General features: G+C 31.8%; 2 protein-coding genes across 2 annotated transcripts; both read left to right on the top strand.

Moving 5' to 3' along the window:
- Nucleotides 1-6433: 6433 nt before the first annotated feature.
- LOC100804657 (histone-lysine N-methyltransferase ASHH1) lies at nucleotides 6434-12164 on the top strand. The gene is made up of 11 exons (XM_003536366.4): nucleotides 6434-6695; nucleotides 7623-7649; nucleotides 7800-7864; nucleotides 8168-8324; nucleotides 8704-8790; nucleotides 8944-9028; nucleotides 9110-9203; nucleotides 9342-9540; nucleotides 10082-10116; nucleotides 11045-11492; nucleotides 11759-12164. The coding sequence occupies exons 2-11, from the start codon at nucleotides 7647-7649 to the stop codon at nucleotides 12026-12028; spliced, it is 1443 nt and encodes a 480-aa protein (XP_003536414.1). The 5' UTR covers nucleotides 6434-6695; nucleotides 7623-7646; the 3' UTR covers nucleotides 12029-12164.
- A 1210-nt stretch (nucleotides 12165-13374) lies between these two features.
- On the top strand, nucleotides 13375-14814 carry LOC100802728 (phytosulfokine receptor 2). The gene has a single exon (XM_003536362.5). The coding sequence runs from the start codon at nucleotides 13585-13587 to the stop codon at nucleotides 14689-14691; it is 1107 nt and encodes a 368-aa protein (XP_003536410.1). The 5' UTR covers nucleotides 13375-13584; the 3' UTR covers nucleotides 14692-14814.
- Nucleotides 14815-16696: the final 1882 nt, after the last annotated feature.

Raw genomic sequence — 16696 nt, 5'->3', positions numbered from 1 at the left:
AATACTAATTTTTTCTTTAATATTTAATTTTTATTTTATTGTTACTAACACTAAGATGTCATTTTTTATTAAGACATTATATTAAACATCTAGTCATCAGAAATAAATATTTTAAAGAAATGAATTAAAAACACAAAACGTATGAGTAAAATACTAAAAATTGAAGCAAAATATCATATTCAATCAATGGACATTTTTTTAACATGTCCAGCAAAAATGTAGAAATCAAAATATCTAACACGCACAAAAAAAAATTGAACTAAAAAAAATTAAGGGGGTTAACACATAAGTACCAACAATGTGGGTTCATGCCAACAAAAAAAATGGGTTCACGAATTGGAGAAAAAAGAAAAAAAATGTTAAAATATTTTTAGGTTAAAAATAATGACATTTTTTATAGAGTTAAAAGGAAAAAGATAAAAATATTTTAGACATAAATTTTTATTAAAGATCATGTGACCAGGTAACCAGCATGTGTCTATTTTTTGTTAAATTATTAAACAGTATTTGGGAGAGTTAATATTTGGATGTAATTTAAGCTAAACAATTAAGAAATTTATTATAGAACTCAAAAAATGAGTAGCATCATGTGCAATTTGTAAAAAACAGAAGGGTGTGAGTGTAATTTATTCTTTTTTTATTCACACTCTTTTTATTAGATATATTTTTAATGGTAGATAATTATTAAATAAAAATATTAGAAATTACATTAAAACTATAAATTTTGGGTCACCATAAGTGTAAAACTTAGTATTACTAGAGACCTAAAATATTATTGATGGGTCATTAATTTTTTAATTTTAATGACCCATCAATAATATTTTAGTATAAAAATATTACTAAGCTTCAGAGGAATAACTTATTTTATAAGAATTAAAAATAATATTTTTAAAGTTTTAGAGGAATAAAAAAAAATCAAATCTTGTAAAACTCAAAACTAAAACACACTTACGAATAAAAGGTATATTTAAGTTTAAAATTTTATTAATAATACAAAAATATATAGTAACTTTGCAGAAAAAATAAATAAATAAATTGAGTTTCACTCCATCTTCTCACGTCACTATCTATGGGTGTGATGAGTGAAATATATTTTTAAATATTTTTACCTATTTTACCATGAACACGTTAGCATGGAGGGTCCAAGGTTTAGTGGCATGATCCAACGTTGTTTACCGCGATACTACTTCCTTATCTTTCATTGAATTGGTTATAGCATCTACAATTTATTTAAGAGTTATTTATCAAAAACAATTGTGTGTTATAATTTTATATAGATTTAAATATTTTAAATAAAAATTTGTTTTAATGTTAAAATAATTAAAATGAGTGTTTGAATTAATTTGGTGGGTTCTATTATATTTATTAATATGTTATTTATGATATAATTTTATTAAATGACCATTGCTTATTTAACAAACAATGCTTATATAAGCAACCTCATATTATATGCTTCAATGAAAAAATTAAATAATATTTTTAAAGTTAAACAACTCTTACAAGTATCTCTATTAAAGATATTATTAGATGACTCTCCAGATAAAACGATTAAGTGAAAATTTGTTATGTTGTGTGAAGGAATAATTTAACTAAACATTTTTATAAATTTAAATTTGAATTCATTAAAATAAAATTTTAAAACTTATTTTAATGGGATAAATTTTAATCTGATATTGTATATTTTAAAATTAAAAATAGAATTTTATTTTAGAAGTTTGCAACTTTGCATAATAAAAATAATTATTAAATATTAATGTAAGTTATTTAAGTGAATTTTTAATTTTAATATAAAATAGTTAAAATAGGGTTTTAACTGTTTTGATTGAAGTAAAAAAAACTTTTTTTGATCAATTTTGAATGTCTATGGAAGTAGGTACAAATTTAGTTTTTTTTACCTGATTGTTTATTGAGGATTCTTGAAAGTATATCATTTTATAATTCCATCAAATCTTTTCCATTTTCTCTTTCCATCAAATCTTACACACTCTTTTAAAAGAATAAAAATACCAGTTTCAAATGGCAATGCATGAGTCCAAAAAAAGCATTGGAAACAAATGGACAAAAGAGAAGTTCCAACCTGGCTGGTCTTGGCTTGACCATGCCAGATTAAGATGCTTTAATGCTTCTCCCATACCAAAAATTGTTGCTTTTTCCTAATAACAATAGTAATGATAAATATTCCATGCCCAAGTTGTTCATTAAAGCATTACCGAAACCTAGGCATTCTCCTTACAAAGTCAGCTTTTTAAGCATAGCAGCAGGTGTTTGTTCTTAATTGTGCCTTTCTTGTTATGCAATCTGGACACACCAAACCTACATGTTTTCGATAAAATAAAGAGGGCACGCCCCTTCCTTTAATTTACCACTACACTGTTTTGCATCAATTAAAGTGGATACGAATCCGAATGCAAAAGAAAGTGAACACAAATTTGCTATTCTTCTTTTGTCTTTTATAACTATATAGTTGTACAATAAAGTGTAAATTTGATTTCTTGTATTTGTAATTTAGATTTTCCCTCCTGAAGTACATACATTTTTTACGTGGTACAAGTTTAATTTTTTAAAAATAATTTGCCAAATTTAAGTCTTGAGTGGAAAAAATATTAAAATAATTAATACTACCATATTATAAATATTTTTTATTCCAACGAAATTGTCTCTAGTAAACAAATATGTGATTTAAGTTAAAAAAAATATTGAATTTATGTAATAATCAGTGACAACCTATAAACAGCAATCACCTCGAATGGGTTATTATTCACAAAGGTCACCCAAATGTTTATTTTCATGATAAAGTAATGTTTAAAAATAAATATTGAATTAGTAAATATTTTAAGTCATAATTTAATTAGTTGAAACTTTAATCAATTAGTTGTCAAAAGTAAACTAGATAACAAATTAAGCGATTGAACAAAAACAAAAAGAGTTTCATAATTCATTCATGATTGAACCGATGAAGTAAGATGATTTAGTTTGGTTTTTACACGTTGATATGAGGTAGCTCATAATGCTAAGTTTTGGTAGGCTAGACACAACACAAACACATGTTTGCATAACTTACTTAATGGCTGCACCAATAAAAAAAAGAGTGTTGCTAGGTGCACTTAGCAAAATACTCTTACGCAAAAAGTTATTTCATATGATTTTATAAAGGAATTTCTTATGTAAGAGTTTTTTTTTTTTTTACGAAAATTTCTTTCGTAAGAATTTTACGAAAGAGGTTCTTCCATTAAAAAAAATCCTTACGAAAGTAACGTGCATGTAAATTTAAATAATAAATTTTATGATAATTAATTTTGATATAAATCATACGAATTATTTAATCCATATATTTTTTTAAAAATATTTTTTTATTTAATATATATTAAATTTTGTAATAGAAAATATTTTTTATTTTTAAAAATATTATTGATGGGTCATTAATTTTTTTTATTATTACAAAATTTAATATATATTAAATAAATATTTTTTATTTTTAAAAAAATATACAAATTAAATAATTCGTATGATTTATATCAAAATTTATTATTTATATTTACATACGCGTATGCATTGGAAATTTTAATGTTATGTATAGCAAAATTATTTATTTTATAACATAATTAATTCATTAGCTTAATTGGTCAGAATGTTGTGCTAATAACTTGAAATTTATAAGTTTGAGTTTTACTTGAATCATTAATTTAAAATTTTAAAATTTTAAAGAAAGACAATTTTCGAAAAATAAAAAATTACTGGGTACACCTAACAACACCCTAAAAAAAATGTGTGGGATCCTTTTTTTTTTTGTAAAGTAAAGAAAGGATGAAGAACTACAAAGTAGAAGAGTCCACTAACAGACGCTCTAAATTAAAGTCAGGAGGAGATTCCCAACATTGATCAAGATCCCGATGACGCATACCCCACCCCAACCAGCAAGCTTATCTGCTACCCCATTAACAACACGAGGTATGAGAGTAAGCTGCAGCTCTCAATTCCTATGCATTAATAACGCTGAATGTGATGAATCTTAATTATTTTGATCGAAATGTAAATAAATATATTTAAGTAATATATTTAAAATATTTATTTAATTTTTTATATTTGAGATTCTTTCTTTCAAAAAATATTTTTTTAGGATCTTTCAAAGTCTTACAAAGAATAAAAAAAAATTATAATTTAAAAAACGTTGATTCTCATAAAAAGACACCGTCTTATTGTTGTAAACTTACCATGATGAAAGATGTGACTTTCTTACTAAAGTACCAAATATGTTATCCTATTAGCATGTTGTATCAAAAAAGAAGGTGCATTTAATACAAACATTAAATATTCCAAAGGTCTTAAAGATATTAGAAGAATAATTGAGTGAAGAATTCAACGGAGACAACATATAGTTGAAGGTAAACTATATATAGAAGAAACTTTGAAAAAATAAAATACTAATTATCTATCTGAATCATTCTTTCATTTTTTATTATAAAGTTTTCTGAAAACTAAATATACAAAGCTCTCAAAACAGTTTATATACCGTGAAAAAAGGACTAAAAGTGTTAAGTGATATATATGCCAATTAGAAAATCATATTTTAGTCCATAAACAATCTTTCAACAAATCTTGTTAACTTGTTTAGAGTCAAACGTGCCTTGATAGAACAAAAAATAATGGTTTAAGTCAAGTTTGAGATACAGTCTATAAGTATAAGAGCTAGAATGAATAATACTTGTAACTTTGATAAGTTAATGAAAATTTAGTGGTCGTAAAAAATTAGACGTAATCTTGAGCTTGAAACAAAATAATATAAATTATTTGTGAGTTCTCTTACACAACCCTCCTTTTGTTTCTCCACTCTTGGAAACATGGACATGCATAGAAATGGAGTTCATATCACAGGAGTTCAAGATATCCAGCATTAGCATAGTCTGACTCAACCTCCACATATCGAAATCCCAGCTTCCATGCCGCAGTAGCACTCCCCTCATGCCCATATCCTTGGACAAGCTTATGATTCTGCCAACATATTCCAGCGGCCAGGGTTGTTCTTCACCTCAATTTCCATGCCCACCATATCAGAGAGACAAAGGGCATTCGTGGGTTGCCAAAAGAAGTGGACTTTTATCACCTCCAAACCTTCTTCCTATAAGGTCTTTCCTCTGACATATTATCCCCCCTACAACCATTTATATGCTCAGCAAGTACAATATTAACCCGATGGATCCCCCACCCAACTAATAGTATCTCTACCTTGTACACCATTGTAACCCATTTAACACACTTGCAACAATAAAATTCAACTTAAAACTATTTATAATTAAGAGAAAATGGTAAACTCAATTTTAATTTTTATCGTTATTTGAGGTTGGTAGGTATTTATTTTTTAATTTTAATATGATTTTTTTATAGAATGGACATTTTGTTGGATCATTGGGTTTGGAGGTACTTTTTAGTTTTTCAAAAATCTGTTTGGTAAGTATATATATATATATATATATATATATATATATATATACTTTCGAGATTCCAACTATGTTGTATATTTTTTATTTGGGTGATGCTATTTGTAATAAAATACCTACCAATGTAAAAACATGTAATTTGCACGAAACATAGAATAGACGGTTATGATTTTATAAAATAGATATTGATTAAAAAAATTTAAAAACATGTAAAAAGAGATTTACTGAAATCAAACGTTGTTCGACTATTATGAAATTCACTTTCGTAACAAACAACATTTTCCTTTCTATTTTGTTATTTTTTTGGCTTAACAAAGGTTTCAGTAATAGTATAGTAATATAGTTCCACAATTTTTTTTGCCTTTAAAAAAAATCAACACACAATTCCAATATGAATAGTAATACATGGGTGAAAAACATCCTTTTAATCACAAATAGAAAATAATAAAGAGAAAACTTGAGTTACAAATAATGAACCAATAAAGAGGAGAGAAATCCTGATTATCGCAACGCAAATTGAAAATTATTCAATTTTTATTTTGAATCTGCATATTTTAACGTGAGACATATAGGGGAGAAGCCAAAACTTAGCTTAAAAAGGGGTAAACACGGAATATATATATATAAAACACGAAACTATGCTTTAGTTAAAAAAATCAAAAAAAGAAATTCAAATTTTTACACACGGTAGTATGTTTTTTTTTTCTTCCGATAAATGCAGTATGATCTTTCATGGAAGGTTTAGTATATAACTAATATATTTTAATGATTAAAAAGATATCTAATTACATTGAGTACAAAATTAATGAATGATAAAAGAAATTGATTAGACGAATAAAGTTATTTTTTATATATATTTTAAGGGAGCTGCAAAATATTTTTCAATAATTTAAATAAATAATTTCATCAAGACAATCTATAAATAAATTATTATGTATTTTTTATACGCATTCTAACTAAGTTTTTATTTTTATTAAAATTCATTTTAGATTTTAATCATGAGATATTGTGAAAAAAAAATCGCTGGAAAAACGTTTTATGAGTTGAGTTTCTATTACTCCTCCGTCCCGCGGGTCCAACGGACCAACTCCACCGCCATCTTCGGCGTCATTGTAACTGTACTTCACCAGCACCACTAACCGGAAATCTGGCCCTTGCCAGAAAATTTATCCGCCAGTGCTGGCGGAGGTCTTCTCTTTCCACTTGGAACCGCTAACTGCATTCGAAGTTTGTTGATCATTACGCATTTTTGCAGTACAGGTTTCACCCTCACAATCCATTTCTCGCTTCTGCAATGACCTTTGACTTCTCTTTATAGATTAATCCAAATTCTTATTTTCGGAGGCAAATCTAGCCCTACCATTGTTATAGCTGGCTCAAATTTTCTGATTCCAAGGTTTTAGGGTTTTAGTTTAAACCATTTCAATTCTTTATTAATACCAACAGTTCTATTTAATTCGTGATACCAGCACTAGAATTGTGAATTTTTGATTCAATAGTGTGAGATGTGATGTGACTCTTATGTTAGGTCACCTTCAACTACCTCGTGTCCCTTAATTTTTACTACATTTAGTTTAATAGTGATGGAGATAACGCCCTATCCAAGACAAAGGAAAAAAAGCAAAAGGAAGGGTAAAAAAACTGGATGCAAATTTGACAATTTGTGTATTATGTGTGGTGACAGCTAGAGAAACTTGTACTAACAATGTGTTATTTTCAGTGGATTCACACTCTTGCGATTTCGTTATTGGGAAGTTGTAGGTTTAAACTAGTTTATAAGGAACATATCTTCTGGGGTTGCTTGAATGGGGAAAGAGATTTCTAACCCATGTCTTTAATGGTGAAAAATAGCTCACTGTGCCGGTTCTTGTTATCCTTTTTGAAGGAAAATTTGAACAACTTAGATTAATTTTTGACAACTTCCTTGAAGAATGTAGAAAAGGAAAAAAATTGAACTTCGTCCTCCCATAGTGATTAGTAAATTGAGAATGGAAAGCTGTGTTCTTATTTTTCTACGTTGGCATTTTGCAAGATTATGACGGTTATTTTTATTTTTATTGAAGTTTGGTTTAATTTGTTAGTTGATTGCTGTGTGTGAGTATAAAGCTATCAGAGATGAGTCCTGAACATATTAATTTATGTGCTTTGCTTTCTCTCTAAAATTATGTATGTTTTCTATTTTTACAGGTTACAATACAACCATTTGCTCTGATGGTAATTTTTCTCTTCATTTTAGTTTTTGCTTCACTTCCTTCCTCTATATCTAGGTTTTTATATTTTTTTATCTATTATTTTATTGAAAAGAAATATTGTTCTATTTAATGTGTGTTTGAGTCAAGTAACAAGGACATTATTACTTTGAAGGATCCTCATACTGAAGAGTTGCCTCAGTACATACATATAAATCAGAATGAGTTTTGCATACGAAGGTTAGTAGTTTCCTTAATGGTGCTATCTTCCATCTTTCCCCCCTCTTTGTTTTCAACTCCAATTCTTTTGTGGTCATAGTATATTTTGATGGAAACTGTTCTTAGTATGAAATTGAATTCATACCCCGTGCATTATTGAATTTGATTGGCTACTGATTGCTTAATGGTGTTTCACTGTAATTCTATTAACACAAAGCATGCATCTTGATTGGTTGTCTTTAAATTCATGAAATCAGGTGTCAGAACTCTGGATTAACCTTTATAAGTGATATTGATTTATTTGCTTTTCTTTTTGTTTTCCAGGCATAAGAAGCAGAAGGAGGAGGATATTGCTATATGTGAATGCAAATATGATGCTGATGACCCTGACAATGCATGTGGGGATAGCTGCCTGAATGTATTAACCAGCACTGAATGCACCCCTGGTTATTGTCATTGTGATATATTATGCAAAAATCAGGTGAATTCATGTTTAGTCCTGTATGTGATGATATATATTGCTATATTATGTAAATTCAATTTCATATGCATCTGTCAATTACAAAACACTATTAAAGATACAGTCTTTTGTTTACTATAACCATCCTGCAGGTAGTTAAAGGTTGATCATGAGAAGTTATTACTTATTTGCTCCCAACCTGTGTCTGAGGGAACTTGACATAATTACCGCTTGTTTTTATTTTTCTTTTCCATTTTAGAAACTTCTCAGTAGCATTCAAGAATGCCCTTCTAGAACTTTTTTGTTTCACAGTTTTTGAACTTTTGGCCTACTTTATTTTGGATGAAGCTAACATCAATTACTAATTACTATATTCATGTCCTATATGTCATGGTTACAGAAATTTCAGAAGTGTGAATATGCAAAAACAAAGTTGTTTAAAACTGAAGGCCGTGGATGGGGTCTTTTGGCTGATGAGGATATTAAGGTAATCATATAATGAATTTCCATGAAATTTGGAAAAGAAAAGGGAAATTTAATGAATGTCATTGCATTTTCTGTTTTGTTATGGGTATGGCTAATTATTTAGTCATTCCTTTAGTTCAGTAGTGCCATACTTCAATTTATTTATTTCATACAGGCAGGACAATTTGTCATTGAATACTGTGGAGAAGTAATATCATGGAAAGAAGCCAAACGTAGATCCCAGGCTTATGAAAATCAAGGTCATATGTCAATTAATTCAATGTTTCTATCTGACTGGTATTTAATTTTGCGTTTTTGATAAACTCTTGTTTGCTTTGCAGGTCTTAAAGATGCATTTATCATTTTCCTTAATGTGTCTGAATCTATTGATGCAACCAGGAAAGGAAGCCTTGCTAGATTTATAAATCATTCCTGGTAATCACTTCAAACAAAAATATGAAAAATAAGTAAATTGAACCTGCTAGTATGCAAATATAGTAGGTTTTTCTTTTTGTTCTCTTTGTTTAACATTGTCCAAGGTTTGATATCAAATGAATATTTTTAAGTTTGCAGTCAACCGAACTGTGAGACGAGAAAATGGAATGTGTTGGGGGAAATAAGAGTTGGAATATTTGCAAAACATGATATTCCTATTGGAACTGAGTTAGCTTATGATTATAATTTTGAATGGTTTGGTGGTGCCAAGGTTCGTTGCCTCTGTGGTGCACTAAAATGTTCTGGATTCCTTGGAGCAAAATCTCGAGGTTTTCAGGTAAGTTAAGTTTTAACTAAGGTCTATGATTTGTCTATGGAACACTATGGGAGCATTCTTTCAAGGTTTTATGTTGTATTTCTAGGAATCACATTCCCATGAATATTATGCTTAAGAATAGTAGGGAATAGGGATATTTAGTTATCATAGAAAATAACTTTTTATATTCCTAAGAATCAACAATTCATGAGAATATTTATTCAAAACTTGTACCAAACATGAGAATGTGATATTCGCAAGTTTACTTTCCTAGGAATCCTTTTTGATACCTTGAAACAAACACATCCTATGCCTTTGTTTGATCCATGTAACTAACCTCACTCATTGGGAAAAGGCTTGATTGTTGTTGTTGTATCAGTTTTGATCTAGTGAAATGCTTGCTCCAATGATTTTATTGGGGGGGGGGGGTTAGCACTTGTAATAATGGAAGATAGCTATAGCTATATCCCTTTTTTTTTTTCTTCTTTCCTTTTTCCTTTTCTTTGATTATTACTGATTTTCAGTCAACTATTTTTTCTAATGTTGGGAAAACTATGAGCAGGAGGATACTTATCTATGGGAAGATGATGATGGCAGGTAATTTTTAATTTTCCTTTTTTGTGATGCATTCATATCTAAATAACAGCTTTCATTTTCTCTGTTAGGAATCTGCACACCACTGTAATAAGCAACACCAAAGATTTTATGCTAATTATGTATAAACATATAAATATAAATATACACAACATTTCAATGTAATTAGCATCTGTAGCTGTATTTTTAGCTTTTTGTAGGTTGCTATGATCAGATTTCTCTACTGTCATTATACATGTGTGTGAAACCTAGACAATAAAAAATGACAAAGTATATGCATCGTGCTTGTATTCTGATAAGGGTAAGCAGCAAGGGAAAGATGTGTATTTTTTTTCTCCTTTGATCAATTTTTCTTCTTTCACTCATTCTATGATATAGTTAGATATTGATGAGAAATTATCAACGCCTCCTTACAAATTGTGCATTTGTATCTAGCATTTTTTGTTTCTAAAATTCATGTTAACGTATCTAAACTTTATCATATCTTGATTTTTAAGAATTTCCAGTGTTCTTGTATCTGTCATCTTATAATGACATGGAAACGTCAAGCTGTGGCAATAGCAATCAATGCTGGCTGCTGTGGGCTAGTGTTGTAGGCTGGGGCTATAACATATGAAGAATGGGGACATGCATTCTTCACTGATTTGATTTCCAGGGATGGATAAATGCCCATCCTGCATTTAACTTGTTTTGGATAATGCCAGCCCAGCAGTCCAGCACATGTGATCTACAAACTAATTCAGCATTGCATATTACTTAGTAATTGACCTTGTGCTGAAGACTGAAGTTGAACTGCCTTAACTATAATCATCAAATCTGTAGTCTAATCTATCTATTAATATCTCTTTGACTGTCTTTTTTACATTGTTCCTTTGATTCCTTTTTCTTGTGATGATTTGGTGCATAATTTTTTTGATGTTATTGTTTACAGGTACTCAGTTGAGAAAATTCCTGTATATGATTCTGCAGAGGATGAACCGGTGTCAAATTTTAATGGACGAACCGAACCCTCTTTGGATGTTATAGTTAAAGCTGAGCAATTATCGGAGTCCACTGCTTTCCATGTTCAGCCCCTTGATTCAGTTCAGATGAAAGATTTAGATGTTAAGAAGATTAAAACTGATGTAGCAGACGAGGATATGAACTTTTATTCACAGGATAGTGAACATACCCTTTCTCAAAAGAATGCAATATCACATATCCGAAGTAATACTGCAGGCAGAAACTATTGCCTTGGACCTAGGTCCATGTCTACCAAAAGATCAAGGGCATATAATGGTGGAAGGTTCAAAAATCTCATAGAGAAGAAGATCGATGTTAAGTTTGCTGCTGCCCTCCTAGCATCCAAGGAAGCACAAGAGGAGATTTTTAATTGTGAGGTATGACTTTCTGTAGTTTTTCTTGTTGCTGATTGCTGAACATTATAACATGGCTTTTGATTTTGTTATCATTTAAGCCTAGTTAGCTAGGTAAATATCCTGCAAAGATAGCTTTAGTAATTTAGTTATCATGATTTGGATCTGGAGGGTCCTTGTTTTAAATGGCTAGGTCATAGAGGGTTGGTGCTTTATAGTAAATGATTGCCATTTGTATTTGCTTGTCTAGTTTTGTGTTGATCTCTTATTTAAAGGTCTCTTCCATGCAGAAAATGAAGGATGATGCTACATCTGCTCTTGATTCCTTATATGATGAAATACGGCCTGCCATTGAAGAACACGAGAGGGATAGCCAAGACAGTGTATCCACGACTGTAGCAGAGAAGTGGATACAGGCTTGCTGCCTGAAATTAAAGGCGGAGTTTGACCTTTACTCATCCATTGTCAAAAATGTTGCTTGCACTGCGCAAAGGGCATCTGGCCAAGTAAAACCTACTGAAGTTGATAACGAAAACGAAATTAAGCTCCTGACAGGTTGAAATTCTTATCACATTTCCCCCACCCCTCCCCATATATAATCTGTAATTTACAGTGTCACAAAATATGTGGGCAACTTTGAGGAAACTTCTTTTTTGAAATTCATAAATAAAATAGAGAATCTAAGACTCGATGAAATAATCCTTATAATTTTATTTTGCCTTTTTCCGCCTGTCGATTTTTTATTTTGTTTATTGTGGGAATGATAAAAGACAAACTTCTGTCCGTATCTGTATGCGAAGGATTTTATTACCATTATTATTATGGTCGTCGCCTTTTTAATGTATTTTCTGAGCATATACACCGTGCAAGGAATTCTTTCAGCACAACACAGATGGGATATTTTTTTTTTTTTGATGCGTCAGAAAAGAAAGACAAACAGAGAAAGATTAATTCCTAAAATGAACAATTCCTAGCGAATCAGCCAAGACCAGAGAGGCAAGATGATAGGGCAGTTGTTCCAAACATAAAAGGAATCCTCATAAGTAGAATCATATCTCGTTAACCTATCTGCGCTTGAATTTCCTTCACGGAGGACATGCCTAAAAGAGATGCTCCATTGTTGGTGAGCAAGATTTCGAATGAGTTTGACTAGAGGATGGGATATTCTCATAGAGATCAATGATAGCTTATTTAAATTACTTATTTGCCAGACTCAGTGTCGGGTTGACTGGATGCAATATAACGATTTGTTAATTAGGTATGGAACATGGATATGTAAGGATATCCATGAGGAAGACACTTATTTCTGACACGGTTAATAAAAAATTATTCTTGAAAATTTATGGAAACTACTTTTCATTCCTCTGTAAAGTGTTGTTTAAAACATCTTGAAAGATCAAAGTATCACTATATAGTATATACTCTTGAAAAATACTCCCCACCCCCACAAATTTTTTTCTAATTTTAAATTCATTAAAAAAGTAATGTTTAGTGATAAATTATACAATTAAAGTATCATTTAATTACATTTTATGCATTATTTAACTATACATAAAATAATTTAAAATATATTATGTTAAAAGAAATGTTAGTGACCTCTCTTTTTGACACTTTCTTTTCAACTTTCTATATTTTGTCAACTTTTTCAAAGAAATGTTGTCATGTCCCATTATTTTTGATAAAATTTTATTATTGTTATTTTGAAGTTTTAATTTTTTAAAAATATTACTCTCCTACAAATAATTTGTAACTGATATACGGGAACATGCATTAGTTTCAAATCAAATCCTGCATAGTGTCTCATTCCCACTCCGTGATTATGGATGCATCCATGTAGTAATCCAAAACAGTGCAGATTAGTTACTACAAAAGCGGATTACCAACAGAGAATAGATAATAATGTAATCCTTCAAGTCAACAAACAGTAAAAATTCACAATCACAGCAGAGAAAAAGGAAAGTTGGGTTAGAGTTAGAGAGTTAGGAGTTAAACAAATCCGTTGACTGGTCTCCCACTACACCTTCCACGAAATCACAATCACGTTTTCTTTCTTTTCTATTCCACTTTCTCTCTCAATTCATTCAATCAATCAATCATCTCTCTAAACCCTCCCCCCATGGAACACGCCTTACAAGCCGTCGTCGCCTCTATCGCCAGCTTCTTCGTGGTCACCCTCCTTCTCGCCGCCGCCATCCTCCTCTGCCAGCACCACCGCAACTCCACCAAGACCCGGGCCCGCTCCTCCCATATCCGAACCCGCCCCGCCCCCCACCGCGAAGCCTCCTCCTCCCTCTCCGCCGTGGACGCCAGCTGGTCCTCCGACCCCAACCTCATCAAGATCTCCTGGGACGAGCTCGCCCGCGCCACCGACAACTTCTCCCCTCACCTCATCGTCGGCGACGGCAGCTTCGGCCTCGTCTACAAGGCCCGCCTCTCCAGCGGCGCCACCGTCGCAGTAAAAAAACTCTCCCCTGACGCCTTCCAAGGCTTCCGCGAGTTCACCGCCGAGATGGAAACCCTAAGCCGCCTCCGCCACCCAAACATCGTCAAAATCCTCAGTTACTGGGCCTCAGGCCCTGAACGCCTCCTCGTCTACGAGTTCATCGAAAAGGGAAACCTCGACCAGTGGCTCCACGAGCCCGATCTCTCTCTCTCCCTCTCCCCACTTCCCTGGCCCACACGTGTCAACATCATCCGTGGCGTGGCCCATGGGCTTTCCTACCTCCACGGCCTTGACAAGCCCGTCATTCACCGCGACATAAAAGCCAGCAACATCTTGTTGGACTCTAAGTTCCAGGCCCATATTGCTGACTTTGGGCTGGCCCGTAGAATCGATAAAACGCACTCCCACGTGTCAACGCAGTTCGCGGGAACTATTGGCTACATGCCTCCCGAGTGCATAGAAGGGTCCAATGTGGCTAACAGGGAGGTGGATGTGTATAGTTTTGGGATTTTGATGATTGAGACCGCGTCGAGTCACAGGCCCAATTTGCCGATGAAATTGGGCCCGGACGACATTGGTATGGTCCAGTGGGCCAGGAAGATGAAGGAGAAGAATGCGGAGATAGAGATGGTGGATGTGAATATTTCAAGAGGAGAAGGGTTGAGGGAGGAGACTGTTAAGGAGTACGTGCGCATCGCGTGTGAGTGCACACGTGAGATGCAGAAGGAAAGGCCCCAAATGCCACAAGTTGTACAATGGTTGGACTCCATGCCACTTTGAAACTTTTAACTAATCTCCTGTAAATACCTTCTTCTACGTATCTATGCGCTTCTATCACTGTATGTAAGTCTATAACATTAATTACTTTACATCTTCATAATAAATGCCATCAAAATCATCGCATTTTTTGGTTGTTGTTGCCAATTAATGAACTCCGAGATGAGGGTTTTACAAAGGTCGGAAGCCATGCAAGAGTTCCCCAATTTCTCCCCTTTCTACCTTGTATATAGTGTTTGGAAGTATGATAGCATACAGATACGGCCATACAAGCAAGTTTTTTTTTTGTTTTTTATTATTCACTTTTTCTAGTTAGTAGTGTCGTTATGGACATGACAATACAAATGGAACGAAGGTAACACTGCACGAGGGTATGTTTTCAAATGTTAATTAGAATTTTCGTTTTTGTATTATACTAATAGTGAAGGGTTGCAGCCCGAGAACTACAAGGGACTTAATAAATGGGAAAATGAGCACAAAAACGTCAAACATAATGAAAAAGAAAGACTTTGTGACCGATGTTTGAAGGAAAATTCATTTATTTCTCTGATTCTAATTAGATTGTAGAAGCCTAGAAGGTAAGAAAAAAAAAACAAGACCTGGTCAAATAATCGTGACCAAAAACAAGAATCAAAATAGGCACCACAAATTTCCAAACTGAAAAAACGGTGAAAAAGAGAAAGAAAACGTAGCCAAAAATAAAATATTAAAAAATAGGTCAGACTTAAATCATACTCCAAACATGTATATATTCTAAAAAACATTTAAAAAAAAAACTTACATCCACTTCAATCATACTCCAAAAATTCAGTTTTAATTACCCAAATGAACTTGTTTATACTCTACAAAAGGCACTCCTTATCTCTCTTGTCCACACACACACACTAGAGTTCAGCATTTTCATGTAGGATATATCTTCGAATCTTATAGGCTTGAGGTAGATCATTCATGACTCCCACTTATGCAATTGATATTTATTTGGGGGAGACACATTAATTGTAAGATATTTTTAATCAATTTATAATTTAAGAAAAATAATTATCAAATTAAATTATTAGTTATTTATATTATGATTTTAAAATTCTTTCTTCTTTTTTCTTTATTCACTTATTTCTGATTAATATTTAGAAAAAGAATAATTAAGTAAGAATATATAAGAAAAATTTTAAAAAAATCTTACAAAGAGATAAACAATTTTTTTTTAAAAAAATATCTTAGTAAGAAAGAAAGAGGAATGAATACCTCCACAAACACAATGAATACAAAGTTTTCCAAAACAAAGTACAAACAATCTTTTGTCGCGTTTGATCAGTTGTTTGTGAAATCTAACGTATCCCGATGAATAAGCACATTTCTTTCCTTGTGAATTGGACTTTTTTCACGTGGTGTTTTGTCCAAGAAGAAAAATGCAACAAGTCCCACATCGCGTGGCGTGGATGAGAGAAATATATGTGTAGTGTCTATAATGTGAGGAAAAGAGGAATGTGAGTGAGCACTGGGCATAGTAACTGGCGTCTGTAACCCAAGTGGAAGCAATAAAGTGTTGGAAAGGTGTCGGTCCCAAAAGGAGGCATGTGCGTGGTGTCATGATGAGTATAATAGGTGGATGCTAAATAAAAATGGCATTCTAATTGCAACTTAGAAAACTAAATTGGATGATGGTCCTGGAGTGGAGGTGCCTTTAATTCAGTTTTTACTAACTAATTCAAGCCAGGAAAGAGACCAGACAGGACAATGAATATGAGTAACAAAAAATTTAAAACAACTTAAAAATCATTATTAATCAGTAGTTAGCGTGTTTATGAAAAAAAAAATATTGTGTTAAAAAGAGACTAATATAGACTAGCTTCAGGACTTAATATTTAATATAAAGATTAGATTAATTAGGAGAAAAATTATAATTCTGCCTTCTTCTTCTTCTTATTTTCTATTGCATATTTCAAATGTGAAAATTTACATGATTTTTCATAATTAAATCAAATATTTTTTTAAAATCAAATTTATTTTG

Source organism: Glycine max, chromosome 10, assembly GCF_000004515.6.
Source record: "Glycine max cultivar Williams 82 chromosome 10, Glycine_max_v4.0, whole genome shotgun sequence".
NCBI lineage: Eukaryota > Viridiplantae > Streptophyta > Magnoliopsida > Fabales > Fabaceae > Glycine > Glycine max.
This window is presented reverse-complemented; position numbering and strand designations above follow the sequence as displayed.